This window comes from Semicossyphus pulcher, unplaced genomic scaffold (genome assembly GCF_022749685.1).
Source record: "Semicossyphus pulcher isolate SPU_LCO1_2020_fin unplaced genomic scaffold, fSemPul1.0.p SCAF_2, whole genome shotgun sequence".
NCBI classification, from domain to species: Eukaryota; Metazoa; Chordata; class Actinopteri; order Labriformes; family Labridae; genus Semicossyphus; species Semicossyphus pulcher.
Genome location: NW_027211693.1, coordinates 36,064,170 through 36,081,748, shown reverse-complemented (window position 1 = coordinate 36,081,748; position 17,579 = coordinate 36,064,170). Strand labels below are relative to the sequence as shown.

Genomic DNA, 17,579 nt, shown 5'->3' with positions numbered 1-17,579 from the left:
ATACAGTCACAGCACAGCCAACACACACACCATCATGTGACTGCCATGTGACTATGAGAGGTGTTTTTGTCTGTTCAGCTGCTGTTGATGTTAGTATAAATGTAAAGCTACACACAGGTCATGTGACCTGATGACTGATGGTTTCTGTATACAGTGTGCAGACACTCATAGCCACACCTCCTGAAAAGTTTCACTTGTTGAGAGCTTAAAAACATTCTTACGTTATGGTAAGTCAGATTCACTTATGTTCTTATCTGTCCACACACACAGTCTACTGTTTGATGGCTTTAATGTGCCTCACACTCTCACACATAGCTGCACTCACACAATGACTGAAGAGCCACGAATGACCTGCGCGCACACGCACACGCACACGCACACGCACACGCACACGCACACGCACACAGAGTCAGCAGTCAGACCTGTTCAGACCTGCTGCCTTCTCCTTGTTCGAAGCAGCAAACAGTCATGGAGGTGCGGCCCAAGTCTTTGAGTCATGAGTGTCTCACTGGTCTTTATACTGAATCATTCACATTCATCCTTTCACTCAATAATCTGGGTTATAAAACATTTACCAGTGACAAGACATGAGAAAAATGTATTTGACGTGTATTTTGATTTTATAGTTTGACCCATGAACCATCTTTTAAAATGGAGGAGATGGGCTCTTACTGTTCTGTATTGTAGTTAATCTACCATGAAATCACAATCTTTAAGGTGTAGACTGATGAGCAGTGATGGTGCTAGGTATGTGTCCTGCATTAAAATTTAAAAGGACGCAGTAAACTCACTATCCAATGCTTCCCAGGGACGCACCTCATCTTCCCATAAAGAACAATACATTATGAACTAGATTTGCAGTGAATCTCGTGTTAAAATCACAGTAATCCGCAAGGAAAACCTGGCTGTCAGAGCACGGCTGTTTCAACCTTCTGCGTATCTAATCAGTGCAGATGTGATCGCGTGTACACAGTCCGTGCTGCTAGTTTTCCTGCAACAACTAGCCAGTCAGTCACCATGGATTTCATTTCAACAATTAAGGACATGAACTTCGTAGTGGTTAAACTCCCCTTTTCGCTGCTCATGCTGTGTTCCGTCAGGTCGCTGATGTTTTACCATCTTAGAGATGCGCCGTCGTGAAATAAACAAAACAAACTCTGCTGGCTGTGAAAAATATACTTCCCAATGGCGGCCGCCGTTTTCTTATGCTCAGACGACGTCTGCGCATATATCCCATTACCGCTCACTAAGTACAAGTAATCATTGACTAATGCTATAGACTTGATTTACATTAAGGCTGCTCACAATGCACCACAATCATATCTGCATCATTTTATTATCACCACCAGACTTTCCACTGTATTAGTTAAGCTTCATTTTTGTGATTAAAGTTTCGAAGGGATTGACTCAGCTATAATCATTTGATTTAGTAGATGTTCAGATTTTTGCTGACAGTTTATTTGTAGACTGTGTCAGGGTGAGGAGAATGTTTTGTTTGTGTGTTAAATCAGCACTTCTATTCATTTATTTTGGTGCTACTGAAACAATATATTATAGGAAGTCGTTTTCTAATTAACTTTTCAGATTTGCAATTTTATTCTTTTAATTTTAGATGAATTTTGAACATACGTGAATATATCTGTTAATTATTACCGTATCATACTATACCAACATCAAAAACAAGTTTAACTCTACAATTTTAAAGAAATACAAACAGGAGCTGAAAATCAGCTTCTCTGTAAAATGTTTCGCCTCAACACACTGCAGAGATCCCAGACTACAGCCAGACACGGCCAGATCTACAGCCAGATCTACAGCCAGACTGCCGCCAGATCAACAGCCAGACTGCCGCCAGATCTACAGAAGATCTACAACATTACTACAGCCAGACTACGGCCAAATCTAAAGCCAGACTACAGCCAGATCAACAGCCAGATCTACAGCCAGATCTACAGCCAGACTGCCGCCAGATCTACAGCCAGATCTACAGCCAGACTGCCGCCAGATCTACAGCCAGACTTCTACTGGACTACAGTCAGACTACAGCCAGATCTACAGCCAGACTTCTACTGGACTACAGCCAGATCTACAGCCAGACTTCCACTGGACTACAGTCAGACTACAGCCAGATCTACAGCCAGATCTACAGCCAGACTTCTACTGGACTACAGCCAGATCTACAGCCAGACTGCCGCCAGATCTACAGCCAGACTGCCGCCAGATCTACAGCCAGACTTCTACTGGACTACAGTCAGACTACAGCCAGATCTACAGCCAGACTTCTACTGGACTACAGCCAGATCTACAGCCAGACTTCCACTGGACTACAGTCAGACTACAGCCAGATCTACAGCCAGATCTACAGCCAGACTTCTACTGGACTACAGCCAGATCTACAGCCAGACTTCTACTGGACTACAGTCAGACTGCAGTCAGACTACAGTCAGACTACAGCCAGATCTACAGCCAGACTACGGCCAGACTACGGCCTTACGTCAGCCATATTACAGTATGACACACAATGCCTCAGTAGGTGATTGGTGTTAGTAAAATTTGGATTATGTTTCCATCGATTCCTGAGCAGACTGACCCTGAAACAATCTTTAAAAACATCCATTTTGCTTGAAATATCCAGATTATCCTGATGATCTGTCTGTCTGTCAGGACAGCTGTCTGTCTGCAGGCTGTATCACCCAGTGTCATTAACCAGGTAACATCCTGAACGTTGGACCGTGGTGTCACACCTGAAGAACATTGATCCCATGCTTAATTTAACCACAGGTTGCCTGTCTGCAAGGGCTCAACACCGCGCGCGCACACACACAGCAGCAGTCATCAACTGCATCTTGTGGTAGCTCACACTACAGCAGCTGTCTGTCAGATTATACTGGATGTGATGTATGAGGGGAGCTGAGTATTACAGAGGCTATTGTAAGGTTATTACTGGTTCCTGTCAGGTGTTTACTTTTCACTGCGGATTTTTCACTCTGCACATTTCTCTGACCTGGTTCAGGTTTAAGGTTCTACCTGCAGAGCACCAATCAGTGATCATAGTGTTGGAGGACCAATCAGGTGCCTACTGCAGGTAAAAGACACTAAAAATTCTATTGTATGAACAAGGTGTCAGTGAAAGGTGTTTTTCAGTAACAGGTGTGACATCAGAGGAGAAACAGTGTCTGTCTAAATGTGTGGATCAGGGTGTTGGCATTACCATGGATACCATGCTGTCTGCACACCTGTGATAACTCATACTCACAGGTGCAGGTTAAAAGTCTTACCTTGTTACAGTGACGGCCGATGCCCATGAGGAAGTTGTCTGGTTTGATGTCTCTGTGGATGAAGTTCTTTGTGTGTACATATTCAATTCTGCTGATCATCTGAGGAGGAGGAGACGAGAGAGAAAAAGAGGAGAAAGAAAGAGGAGGTAGAGGAGAAGAAGATCACAGTCATCAGGATTGATCGTCCTCTCATCATCATGAACTGAAATTAATTTAAAACAAAGAGAAAAAAGATGGATGGACAGGTTTAAACCATGTTCCTCTAACACCTGTGTGTGTGTGTGTACTACCTGGTCTGCCAGCATGAGGACCGTCTTCATGGTGAAGCGGCGGGAGCAGAAGTTGAACAAGTCTTCCAGACTGGGTCCCAGCAGGTCCATCACTAGGACATTATAGTCCTTCTCCTGTCCATACCACCTGCACGCACACGCACACGCACGCACATGCACACACACAATTATTGGGGGGGGGGGGTCTGACTAACACTCACTGTCTGAATTGCCTGTACTGATGTGACACTGCTTGTGATTTAATCAGTGTTCAAAAGGATCCGTTTAAATGGTCCTCTTCACAGAGGACACAGAGCCGCCTGAGAGATTGCTCGGCTCTGATTGGCTGCAGTGGTTTGGGAGCCGTGGATTCATGCAAATTTCATTAAGAGCAGTAGGAGGAGCCAGAGGAACATGATTTTTTCTCAGATATTCTCTCTCATGTACTACTGCATGTTTAAAGTGACAAATATGACAAAAAGTAAGTTTTAATAATGTAACCTACTACAGCTTTAATTAATGTTTATTTATCAGTTCGAAAGCAGCTTCTTACACTCATGTTTCAGGACTAAAACAAGATCCGCTCTGATCCAACAAACTCAAACATCAATCTCTTTGTTTTAACCCTTTAACAGCTGACTGTACAAACAGTGACACCTGTGTGACCTTTGATCTCTGCAGCTCAGCTGTTCTTCAGCCCGAACCAGCCTCTCCCACAATGCACTGCTTCCTTTGCTTCCTGCACCAGGTACTGACCTGGTCTAAAATAAAACCCCTGACACTACTACAGAAGTACTACAAACACAACAGAGAACTACAAACACTACAGAGTACAGCCAAGTTTTATCTGCCAATATTAGCATTTCGCAGCTATATTGGTATCAGCGTTTATGTCCTCCGATATGTTCTGATGACTTGAATTTTTGCAGTGCTGTGTAGAGATGTTTCGGTCCTGAACGTTTCGTTCAAAAAGAACAAATCTTTTCAGTGAACGGAATGATCCGTTCACTTCCATGCATCAAATTCGTTCCTTTCGTTCACTTGGCTCCGCTCACGGCTCCCCAGTGCCTCCCTTCTTCTTTCAGAAAACCAGACTGATTGATGTTAGCACGATCCAATTGCCTTTTAGAGGAGGGCTGTTTGTAGCAAATCAAATGTATCAAATGACCATCATTGGTTAGGAGAACGACTGAACGTATCGCTTGACCGAATGTCTCTCTCTCTCCTTCTCTTGCTCTCACGTGAACAAAACGACCCGATTAGGTGCATCTGTGCATACAAGTCAATTCACAGATGTGTAAACCACTGACAGATGAACACAAACTAAACTATGTTCATTTATTTAGAAATTATAATGTCAGAAGGTTTTGTAAAGGGCAAGTTGGGCCAATTAGACCAGTGAATGCAATGGGAGCCGTCATCGTTCATGAACGAGTGAGAGTGAGTGAGTTACGGGTAAACCGGAAATGTCACTGAACGACCTGGTGAACGAATGTAATGAACGAATCTTTCAGCTGAACGAGATCTGAAGATCCAGGTCACTGAAGTGAACGAGAGCTGCCATCTCTAGTGCTGTGAGAGAAAGTCATTACACCTCCTGACAAGCAGTGGGTGCAGTGATAACTTTGACAACATAAGAGCCAGGCTCTCAATCTTTCCGCCAAAATACAGCTGGAGTCAAGAAATATAACTCACTCATGGTTACAACTATAAACCCGCACAAAAACATTTACATTTATCAACATATGTTCTAAACAGACATTACAAACACTAACAAAATATTTTTTTTGCATTTTGGAACATAAATTAACAAACTTAACAACTTAAACTACTCAGTCAGCACTAAAGCAAAGAAAGCTTGCTTACAGAGCACCGCTGTTTCTACCCTCTGCACATCTAAACTGCGCAGACGAGATCCTGTGTGTACAGTCTGGCTCTCAGTTAGTTTTAAGTTTGATAGTAACGAAGTAATAAGCCATCGTCGCACTGCTGCCGACTGTGTGTGTCCGTCTACTCCGCCCTCAGCACACCTGCGGCTCCTTACAGCAGTGAGACGCGCACACGTGCTTTTCTCATTCACAGAATGTGAGATTAAAAACAAGAAAATTATTTTTTGTTCCTACTTTTGTGTGTTATACTCAATTCTATTTCATTAGATAATTTATTTTGGTGCTACTTCAGTTGTGACGGAAACACTATTTTATTTGAATTTTGTATGTCACGCAAATGTGACAAGAACTTTTCAGATTTGGAATTGTATTCTTTTAATTTCAGATACATTTTGAACTTGAATATATCTGTTAATTATAAATATATAATACCTTCAAATAACACAAGTTTAACTATAGTGTATACATATATATATATACATATATATATATACATACATATACATATATACATTTATATATACATACATATACATATATATATATATATATATATAGGCAGATATATAGATATCAGGATTTTTTCACTCCCTAATATCGGAATCAGCATCGGCCCCAAAAATCCAGTATCGGTCAGGCTCTGCTAGAGAACTACAGAGAACTACAAACACTAAAGAGAACTACAGAGTACAACAAACACTACAGAGAACTACAGAGAACCACAAAAACACTACAGAGAACTAAAGAGTACTACAAACACTACAGAGTACAACAAACACTACAGAGAACTACAGAGTACAACAAACACTACAGAGAACTACAGAGTACAACAAACACTACAGAGAACTACTGTAGTTCTCTGTGTTTGTGACAAAAGCACATTTTACACTGCTTATAGCATCCCGGGTGCAACCTGTTATTAGCTCATCTATCTGGCTGTGTTTGTGGGGGCTGGGTTGAATGGTGTCCTTGCATGCACCTATAGAGATGTAAAGTGATGACGTTATTGGCCCATTAACATGAACAAATGGATACAAGCGCTCTTGAGCATCGGAGTTGGCCAAACTAGTACCCCACAAGTGCTTGGCAGTTCTAGTGTTCAGGCTAGAGAACATGCGAGTGGAGGAGCCTGTACACAGGTGAGACAGGCAGGTGGTAAGTCAGGGTAGGGGAGGGGCAGCAGGAGCAGCAGGTTAGACAGGCTCTGACACGACTGTGTTGCAACATGAACCAGAAGAACCAGAAGAAAGACCACAGCAGTCCCTGAATACAGCACTAGAAACAGGCCTGTCTGACACTGACATTCATGGACTATAAGGAGTTAAAGGTCAGGAAGGAGAGGTCAAAGGTAACTGTCTTACAACCAGCAGATTACAAACTATAGCTGTACACATGTTAGTGTGTAAAGTGTAATCCTAAAAGTTTTCATTCAACAACTCACTTTCTGCTGCCTCAAACACACCTTCAGTCAGCAGCACTGTTTGATCACCATGGAAACACTACATCAGGCCGGTGCCTCAGTCCATGACAGGGTTACCTTACTGCGGGTGTGGCCTATAAAGGTGTGTGTGTGTGTTCAGGTTTCAGCAGGTCATTCGTGGCTACTCAGTCATTGTGTGAGTGCAGCTATGTGCCAGCTCTACTACATGCTGTATATGGACGTGTGTTAGCATGTGCTGTTAGCCAGATATAGCCCAGGAGGAAAATCAACACCAGACTTGTGTTGAAGTTTCTCTGTCACTCTTACAGAAAGAAATAAACAGCTGGTTTATGTTTACACCAACAGGTGAATTAATATCACATAGGTGATCTGAGGTGTAAAATACATTGAAGCACAGAACATGAACAGACTGAAGGCTTCACACAGATCAGTCGACCTGCTCTGTGGCGTCGATAAGAACCTGTCTGAACACTTGTATTTACCTGTCACACCCTGCTCTGCTGTCAGCTCGCAATCATCACAGATCTCTGTAGATGCATGTTGTGTTCAGAACATTTGAATCATCACTAATGATCACTGACAAACATGAAAGAGCATTAAGTTTACTATTTATTTATGTCAATGAAAGACAAGTACTCCTCATGTAATGTAATGTATAGAGCCAGACCGATTTATCGGTCAGCCGATTTTATCTGCCAATATTAGCATTTCGCAGATATATTGGTATGAGGGCTTATGTCCTCCAATATGCTCCTATACATATATATATATATATATATACACATATACATATATATACACATATATACACATATACATATATATATACACATATACATATATATACACACATATATATATACACACACATATACATATATATATACACACATATACATATATATACATACATATACATATATATATACACACATATACATATACATATATATATACACACACATATACATATATATACATATATACATATATATATACACACACATATACATATATATACATATATACATATATATACACACATATATATATATACATATACATATATACACACATATACACATATACATATATATATACATATACACATATACATATATATACACACATATACATATATATATACACACACATATACATATATATATATACATATACACACACATATACATATATATATACATATACACACACATATACATATATATATATACATATACACACACATATACATATATATATACATATACACACACATATACATATATATATATATACATATACACATATACATATATATATATATACATATACATATATATACATATACACATATACATATATATATACATATACACATATACATATACACATATACATATATATACATATACACATATACATATATATACATATATATATACACATATACATATATATACACACATATATATATACACACATATACATATATATACACACATATATACACACACATATACATATATACATATATATATACACATATATACATATACATATATATACACACATATACATATATACATATATATATATACACATATACACATACATACATATATGATTATATATATGATTTTTTTTTCTCCCTCACATCGGAATGTTCACAGTAAACTCTGATGCAGTGAAACACAGCATGCGTACATGAGCTGTCTATTATGTGGTGATGAAACAGAGCAGGGGCAGCAGTAGATGACCTCAGAGCTCGCAGAAACAGTCCTGTTACACTCGGAGGATAAAGCAGAAAATCTAAAGCAGCTTTTGAATCAGCTGAAGGAGCAGAAAATAAACCAAACACACTGCAGGAACACTTGACAAAAACATTCACACTATTTACACAAGTATAACATTTCACTTAGTCCATCAGAGACAGCAGCTGTAATTTCCTTTGGGATTAATAAAGGTTTATCTTATCTTATTGCAGGGCTTTTGTTTGTAATGAGTAAACATGGAAACTCTAATACTAAATACTAAATAATTAGCTGCTGTAGCTAGCAAGTCCTCATTAGCCGGGGCGGGCTACTTATGTAGCGTCAGTTCCCCATCCAGCAGCCCCTGTAGAGCCGACTGGCTGTGTAACTGTCCAAAGGACGCATAGCAGTAAACAGAGGACGGTCCCCCAACGACTACTTCACTTTTCTTACAGCTGCTCTGTTACACCTGCTACATGTCAGGTGCGACAAGTGAAAGTGTAAACTTGTACATATCACACATTAAAGCCCTGCGTGAGCTAAATAACAGAAGTGTGAGCGCACCGATGGTGGTCAGCGAGGGTCAATTAAAAGGATTGCGATATAATTATTCATGGACACACGCCAGCGACGTGCGAAGTCATAGCAAAACAAAACTTCGTCAACAAGTTCAAGTATGTTTTGTAGTAACGGGAGAACCCGCCCCTGGTGCCCAACCTTGTTTATTTTAGTCACCAAACTAGATTTTGACCCACATTTGGCGAGTGGCTGGTGGTAATTTTGGACCCTGCCTACTACATTCCTCCGGTACAGTTCAACAGTAAGTGACTTTGACAAAGAAACAACAAGTCAATGAAGCTACTAAAAGTAAACATGGCGTGCCCGCTCCTTGAACGGTCTGTTTATGGTAAATGGACTGTACTTATATAGCGCTTTTCTAGTCTTTGCGACCACTCAAAGCTGCTTTTACACTACATATCACATTCACCCATTCACACACTGATGGCAGAGGCTGTCAATCAGATATCACATTCATACAATTTGGGGTTCAGTGTCTTGCCCAAGGACACTTCGACATGTAGCCTAAGGGAGCTGGGGATCGAACCTCCGACCTTTGAATTGAAAGACGACCAACTCCACCACTGAGCCACAGCCGCCCCTGCTTATGTGACCAGAGTTAACTAGCACTGGGACGAGGTGCCGCTGATAACGGAAATACTCTCATTTATAAGCTACCTCGCGTAACAGAGCGTCGGCCTCGAGCATCCCCCTCACATGATCTGTGACGGCAGCAGCCGCAGCGTCAGTGTTTCCCACAGGTCTGAAATATACTTGTGGTAGTAACCGGCGGAGGGGGTACTCTGATTAAATATATAAACAGCCTTAGGCCCTGTGACTATACAAGGAGCCTCATTCACCTTCATTAGACTTTATACCATAAATCTCGCATGCTCTGCCCGTGACTATATAGGGTCACGATCTGTCCATATTTAACAACATTAATAAAGCATAAAATCTGTGAATGAGATGAGCCGGAGGTGATCCACGCGTAGTTTATCAGTTATCATGCCGCGCCAGGAGGAGACAGACGTTAGGAGAGGAGCAGATATGACACAGATCTGTGTGTGTTTCTCGTGCTCAATAACGCTGCGATCTGTCCGTATTTCCGCACACAGTTACTATAAAGTATAAACTCTGTCTGTCATGCGGTCATATGTCCATATGCTGTGTACTTCTCATATTCCACTGTTAAACACAGAGCTGTAGAGCGTCAGGCTTCATGATCAAACAAAGTTTCATATCACTTGATCACTTCACTCTGTACTCACCCGCTCCCTCCCTCCTGCGCAGCAGCTCTCCTCCTCTCTGTGCTGCGAGTCTGCATCACAGATTTTTGTATTATGGTATGATGTGTTTTAAAGTCTTATTATGATTGCATAAGGGAATTAACCAGCAGGAATTTCATTTCAGAATCATGGTGGATCAACAACAGTCTTGAAAATATATAAAGTATTAAAAAAAAGTGCAGGATGCGAAGCCTGGGTTGCCAGGTCTGTGGTTTTACTGCGTAATTGGGCTACTTTTGAAGTGTGGCTGCGGACCCTGTGCGAGGCCCTTTAGAGGCGCCGGGCCTTGCATGTTCACAAGGTCCCAATTCCTCATCAATTTTTGTTAAGGGTACTTCAGTTACAATATCAATACACCTCTAACCTGGTGCATTATCAGAATTTTTTATGTTTACAACTAAAGGTTGACCGATAGTGGATTTTTAAAGGCTGATATAATAGCGATAGTTTGTAAGGGGAAAAAGCCGATAGCCGATTAATCGGCCGATATCTCCTTACCCCATGAAAAAAAATGAAACTAATTTAAATGAATCTTTATCTTTATGACATATCCTTACACATAACTGTTGAACTGAAAAGTAGTAAAGAAGTAATGAATACCTAAATAAAATAAGTAGTAAAGAAAATATAATCTGCAAATGAACATCTAACTCATCAATTTGTTGTGCCCACATTGTGCCTTTTCTCAGCAAAATAGTCCCATAGAGGGACTGTGTTTCCTCCAGCTGCCATCTAATGTAAGAATCAAGAAACATGTCAATCAATTCAATACAGCTATCAACTAAATAGGCTATCAAATACATAATGGATATACATACATATATATATATATATACATATATACATATATATATACACACAACTTTATTATTTACTTTTATATATTTAATATTTATTTCAATCTACATGAATGATTTAAGTTGCACTTTATTAATCATTTTTAAATTGAAATGATACTGCAGTTGTTTTCTTAAAGTTGCTGGTTTCATTAAACCTTTCTGATAAAGTAAAGTTATTAACATCACAGAAGCTTTCTTGCATATATATGACCAAAAAAAATAGAAACACTAATTCAGCAGAAACAACTCAAGTAGCATCAAAGAAGTTACCATAAGAGTCTTATTTAAAAAGCATATTTATCACCCCTGCGTCAGTCTCTCGCTCTTTTCCTTTAACTTTACCTACACATTGTTGTTCACAACAGTTTGTGTTGACGCCGTGACGTGCTTTACTCCTACAACAGCCTTATGCAAACGCCAGTTTTTAATAAACCCGTTTTTGCAACTTCGACTTTGATAATAAGTACGGAGAGTATCCTAAAGTGTGATCTGCTGGATGACAACGAAATATGTTGGATTTGTTTACAGGGCGATGCGCTCTTCCGTGGCGTATATCAGGCCAGATGCTGCGCGTCCCGTTACATTTTTAAATACCACTCTTACAAACTATTAGTGTTTGTGCACATTACCGGAGAGAGGAGGATCATAAAAAGTGGGATTTCATGTCATGAATGGACAGTTGCTTGCACTCACTGCTAGTCAAATTGTAGCGAGCTTGCTAGCTAAACAGAGACAGCAGCATGAGCTCGGCAGAAAAGCAGTGAAAGTTAATGATAGTCTAATTCATTAATAATGCAATACTATAAACAACAACCTTATCGTGATCATAATTTGTGAATAAAGCTGCGTTATAAAGTTAACTTTCATTAATTATCCCAGGTACCTGCATTACCTGTATGTCACGTATGGAGCCTCTATTAAAAAGGCGAATGCACGCGATGTACGTCACCGCCTGAGGCTGCACAGCCATTCGGCCACTATCGGAGCCCAGATCCGCCGATAAGGATAGTTTTAAATAAGTCCTATGGGGGCCGATTAATCGGCCAAAACGATCAATCGGTCGACCTCTATTTACAACAGAGTTTGAAGTTAACCACCCGCCAAATGCGGGTGTTACTGTGCAGTGTCGGGTGAATTTGCTTAATTTACCAGCCACTGTGGCGGGTGGCATATACAAACAAGTAATGCAATTGCAGTGTTGGGCAGTAACGTAATGGCATTATCGCTCTTTCATTTGTTAAGTGGTGTGGTAGCGTCCACACATTTATAATTAATTAACAAGTATAATACCAATACATACAATGCAGCGCATTGAGCCCTCTGCTGCGGTCCTTAGTATGACTGTTAAGGATCAGTTAATGACTTCACCGCATATGTGGACGTGTCTGTGTGGCGGACAGCGGTACTTCCATGTGACGATGACATATGACATATCACTGTCTAAACCATTAGGAGATGCCGGCGACGTCTCTGCTGCTGCGTACAGCTCGTGAGTTTACTTCACAGAGGAACACATACTCAGATTATTTACAGTGAATAAACTAACACAACCACCCCCTACTAAGTTAATCATCATCACTCTGCAAGCACCAGTTAGCAACGTATCAACAGCTAACTACAGAGCAAAGAGGAGAAGAGGTGCATAGAAACTGAGGCAATGGTAGAGAAGCTGACATGATTGGATTAGGGGAGAGTGGGGCAAGTTGAGCCACTTTATGTTTCCGGGAAGCTGTGCACAGGAAGGGCTCAGGAAGCTCCCATCATTTCTTTCAGGCAGTGATGAAGGGAAACACGTGGGAGAAGGAAAGATGAAAAGTGGAGAAAAGATGACAATGGAGTGTCCGAGGAGTGGTTAGTTTTTTTAGGAGAGAAGCCAGACAATGTCTCTCTCTATTAGTCGAGTAGTTAAAAGCTAAAACTATTATAATCTGTCATAAAAGACTATGAGTCGCCTCAATGTAAAAAAGATAGTTGAGGAAAATCACCAGCCACAGTGGCAGGTGGACAAAAAAGTTAATTTCCAACCCTGGTGAGCAGAAGAAGAAGAATTGACCCCAAATAAGTTACATCATGTACTTTTTATTTAACATAACAAACACACAGCAGTCAACAAAATATTAACAATTTTATGAATAAGACAGCATTTTAACTTTTTTTGTCCAGTTAAAGATTTTTAGTCTGAACATCTGGCTCAGGGTTTTGATTAAACAAACTGGGGTTCAACTTGCACGAGATTTGCCACGAGATCTCACAGCGCGAAGAACAAAACCACACAAGACTAACCCCTCGATTCCACAGGAATCCTACTCCGACACGTTCCATGTGTGCCGCCACGTCCGGAGTCGATCGTGCCCATTCACGTCAATGATCGTGATTCCACAGCACGCGCCGCGGTCCGTCTCCGGCGCGTCCCAGAAGCGTGTCTCCGCTCTGCTCCGCTAAAGATACACGCTGGGTCTATTTTTGACGGAGGCCGCTTCAAACACGTGTCAAGCTCAACAGAGCAGATTGTTCCAAAAACGCGAAAGCAGCATACAGCATCCGGTCATTTCAAAATAAAACACCATGTTCAGACCGGTAAAGACTCCCGTTTTTTTCCGTTTATTTTAAGTTTAGGTTAGGGTTACTGAAAATCTCGAAAAAAGAACACTTTTAATTACGTAGTGTACTCATCATTTGTGTGCTCATTTCCAAATGAGCAGATAATCAACCTCGGATGTGCAAACTGAACTGTAGCTTGTGTGTTGCTCTGCTAACATTGATGTTATTGCGTGATTTCTCAGTTCTCACGCGATAATGTAGTTCTCCCACGATCTTGTGATCTCGCGAATCCAGCTGCTTGGGCCGGCACTCCGCTGCAGACCAGACACACTTCCTTTGGGTGAGGGCTCACGCCGTTGATGGACCAGAAACGCAGCGCAGACGGAACGCGCCAGAGACGGATCCTGTGGGATCGAGCGGTAGGAGTTATGGGGAAAGGTATACTGTAAAACAACATGCCGAAAAAACACTTGCGGCCGAGGCCGACACTAACAGAGAGTAACATAAACCTCAGTGCAAAACTACCTTACATATTCATGGACGCACACACGATAAACAGTTCGTCAGAGATCACTCATGTGATAACAGACGAGTGTTACTGTACATAATCATAAAAACGAGAAATGGGCGAGTTCTCGTTTTGCACCGAGCAACACATTTGCAGCATGCGATCTGAGTAATGCACATTAGGGCTGGGCAATATGGCCAAAATACTATATCACAAATTAAATGGTTGACAAATAATAAGTACTGAGTTTCCGTTTTCACTGAGGCTGAGCCTGAATCCTTTTCTGCACGTTAATGTCCATGTTAATAAACAGCACCTCCTTCTAGAGTTCGCTTCAGGTTCACTCCCACGTGCAAGGATTAGAGCGTAAAGCGTTGTCAAAATGATTGAAGAAAATTGCCGTAAAGCAGTTCAGCTGCTGGTTTTGTGGCATCACGATACAGACGATATAGAAAAACACATACAGCAGACATTTGCATATTGTTTTAAATACACACACTTATTGCCACCTTACGTAATGGCCCGTCTTACTCGATCATCCCGCAGTCACATCTGTGATGGCAGGAGCATCGCGTGCATGTTTACAATTTACAGGCAGGTGACTGACACACAGACTCTGCATGCACAGTGGTCAGTTCACTCTGTGCTCTCATTAAAAGCTGCCCCATGTGATATCAGACAAACTTTTCCTGCTCTATGTGTGGGAAACACTGCCATGGGTGTTATGTGGGTCATCAGCTTAAATCTCCCTCGTGTGTGTACGAAAACTAAAACGTGTTTATACTAGTCCGTGGTAGCTTGCTAACGTTAGTTACCATGTTCTAGAATGACAGCTGCTCTGTCACGAGTGCAGCGAGGAGCGTGTAACATGTTGTTGACAGCAGGAGCAGAAGTGCCTGCATTGATGCTGACATCGTATGGATATTACCGCAGGATTCTGCGTAGAAAGTAATCAGTCCCATCTATTGGGAATGTAAATCTCGGGAGGCCTTGTTTACATTGTGGGCTTGTCGATCCTGCTGGCACACCGGGCTAGTTAAATGCTTTATCTACTGGCCCGGGGGTTGAAAAACATACCGTTGGGCCACCGGGCCAGTGCTTATGTCGAGCCCTGTAAGGGAACATGTAGATACATACTCTAAAACTGAGCCACCATGTCTGACTGGTGCGGAGTTAAACCTGATCTCTTGTTGAGGCGGTGACACACATCTGCTGAGCAAACGATGATTTTAGAAAGAAATCAAGTTACGCATAATCCAGACTGAAATCCACCAGCTGCAGGATGCATGAAGGACAAACAGCAACAAAACACAGACTGTGTTAATGTGCAAATATAATATCATTGCTCCATCATTAGAGCATGATATATTTATTATAACACTTGTGTGTTACATCAGATTAATACTTTGCGCAGATGTATTTTTGTTACTGACAGATTCAGACCGTATACTCTCAGCCGTATCAAACAGAACCATGAAGCAAATATAAAATCAACAGCCTATGAAAGCACAATTTAAAGCTGTACAAATATAAATTACTTTCATAGCTTATGAGCACAAAAGTACTTCAGGCTTCAGTGTTGTTAGCAGTCTCTGTTGTAGATGTACATCAGTAAACAAAATGAATATCTTTCATGAATATATTTTAAAAACTGGCCGGTAAAGTGGAAGTGTTTTAACACTCTCTCTCCCTCCTCCCTCTCATGATCAGCTCTCAGAGCTCCTAAATCAAGAGACCCGATTGGTCAGTAGGTGGTGTGTAGTTCTGGTTGATCTCTTATCTCGGACATAACCTGCTTCGGAGCAGGTTAGGTGTTCATAAGTTACCATGGTGATCTACGTCGGTAAAAAGTGAACCTCCTTTGTAGTACTAAAAACTCAGAGTTAACCCTGAAGTTACCTCGATAACCGCAAATCCTGCTTCATGGTGTATCCCCCAGGTCTGTTAAGGGCCATATAACCTCGGTATCACTAAACCCATGCGTCTGTTTACCATAAAAACAACACAAATGACATCAGAAGAACCTGATGGCAGCTGACCTGAATTTTAACCCACACAACCAACATGCAGCCTGTACCAACCAGCCGCTCCTTTCATCCCCTGAATGAAGGATACATGGACTTCACTGTTGGACCACATAGACACAGTAAACACATTGAAGAGCAGTCAGTAAAGCTTCTGTCTCTTCAAACCAGAAACCTGAGCTGTGCCACCCATATTAATAATATTCTATCATCACTATTATATACATTATATATATATATATATATATATATATATATATATATATATATATATATATATATATACACACAAGCTCACTGCTTTTTCACAGCCTTCCCCTATTACAGTACAGAACCACATCATATGTTCACTGCACTTCTGTTACTATGTTAGAATACATTAGTGTGCAGAGTTACAAACATAATTATATATGAAAATAAAAAAATCTGTCCTATTTCACTGTATTAAAATACAGGTCCATACAGTGTGAAGTACACTGTGTCTGTAGGACAGTACACAGCGTGTAAATGGGGAACAGCTCGTCTCTACAGCAGTAACATAAGTTTAGCTCCAGCACACAGTCTACACACAGTTTAAATAACTGTATATGTAATGTGAATGGGCCGTTATCAGAGCAGAACACCGCCGTGAAACGAGCCTCCTCCGCGGGGCTGAGACTTGTTTTCTCAACTGAGTTCCGCCGCCATTTTCTGAGAGGAGGCCATGTTGGAGCTAACACAACAAAGAGGAGCGGCCATTTCCAGGGACAGGCTGCTGTTCATCCGCACACACAGCTGCTGCTCACTTTAAGTGCACATCTGGACTCTGACAAACACTCACACTGACATGTAGAGTGAAAACACGACGAGATGTGAAGCCGAGAGCAGAAACACACCGTGACGGAGCACATTAATGATGCGAGGTTGATTAGCAGGCCTGACTTCAGCAAACACGGCTGCTGGTCGCATTTCTCCAGAGCAAACTTTACCTCACAAACAGATCACTGCCTGTAATAGTAACAGTGTATTTTACTGATATACGTGTTCTTTTGTGGCATTTCACGTGTATCTTTGTTCTTACCTGATGTGTGGGATCCCAACTCCTCCCTGCAGGATTTTGTACAGTTTGCTTTCATACAGCAGCTGTGGATGTCTGGCTTTCTGTGACTCCAGCTTTACTGCTACCTCCTGAAAACAACACACACACACA

The 17,579-nt window shown here is 41.2% G+C and overlaps 1 protein-coding gene across 4 annotated transcripts in view; it reads right to left on the bottom strand.

Annotated features, from left to right (window-relative positions):
* Nucleotides 1–17,579, bottom strand: part of csnk1a1 (casein kinase 1, alpha 1) — a 32,379-nt gene that overhangs the window by 13,944 nt on the left and 856 nt on the right. For all 4 annotated transcript variants that reach the window (XM_069669433.1, XM_069669435.1, XM_069669436.1 and 1 more), the window contains exons 2-4: nucleotides 17,451–17,557; nucleotides 3,569–3,695; nucleotides 3,279–3,377 (exon numbers count right to left, since the gene is read on the bottom strand). In XM_069669433.1, coding sequence (XP_069525534.1) covers nucleotides 3,279–3,377; nucleotides 3,569–3,695; nucleotides 17,451–17,557 — 333 coding nt within the window. The remainder of the gene's footprint in view (nucleotides 1–3,278; nucleotides 3,378–3,568; nucleotides 3,696–17,450; nucleotides 17,558–17,579) is intronic.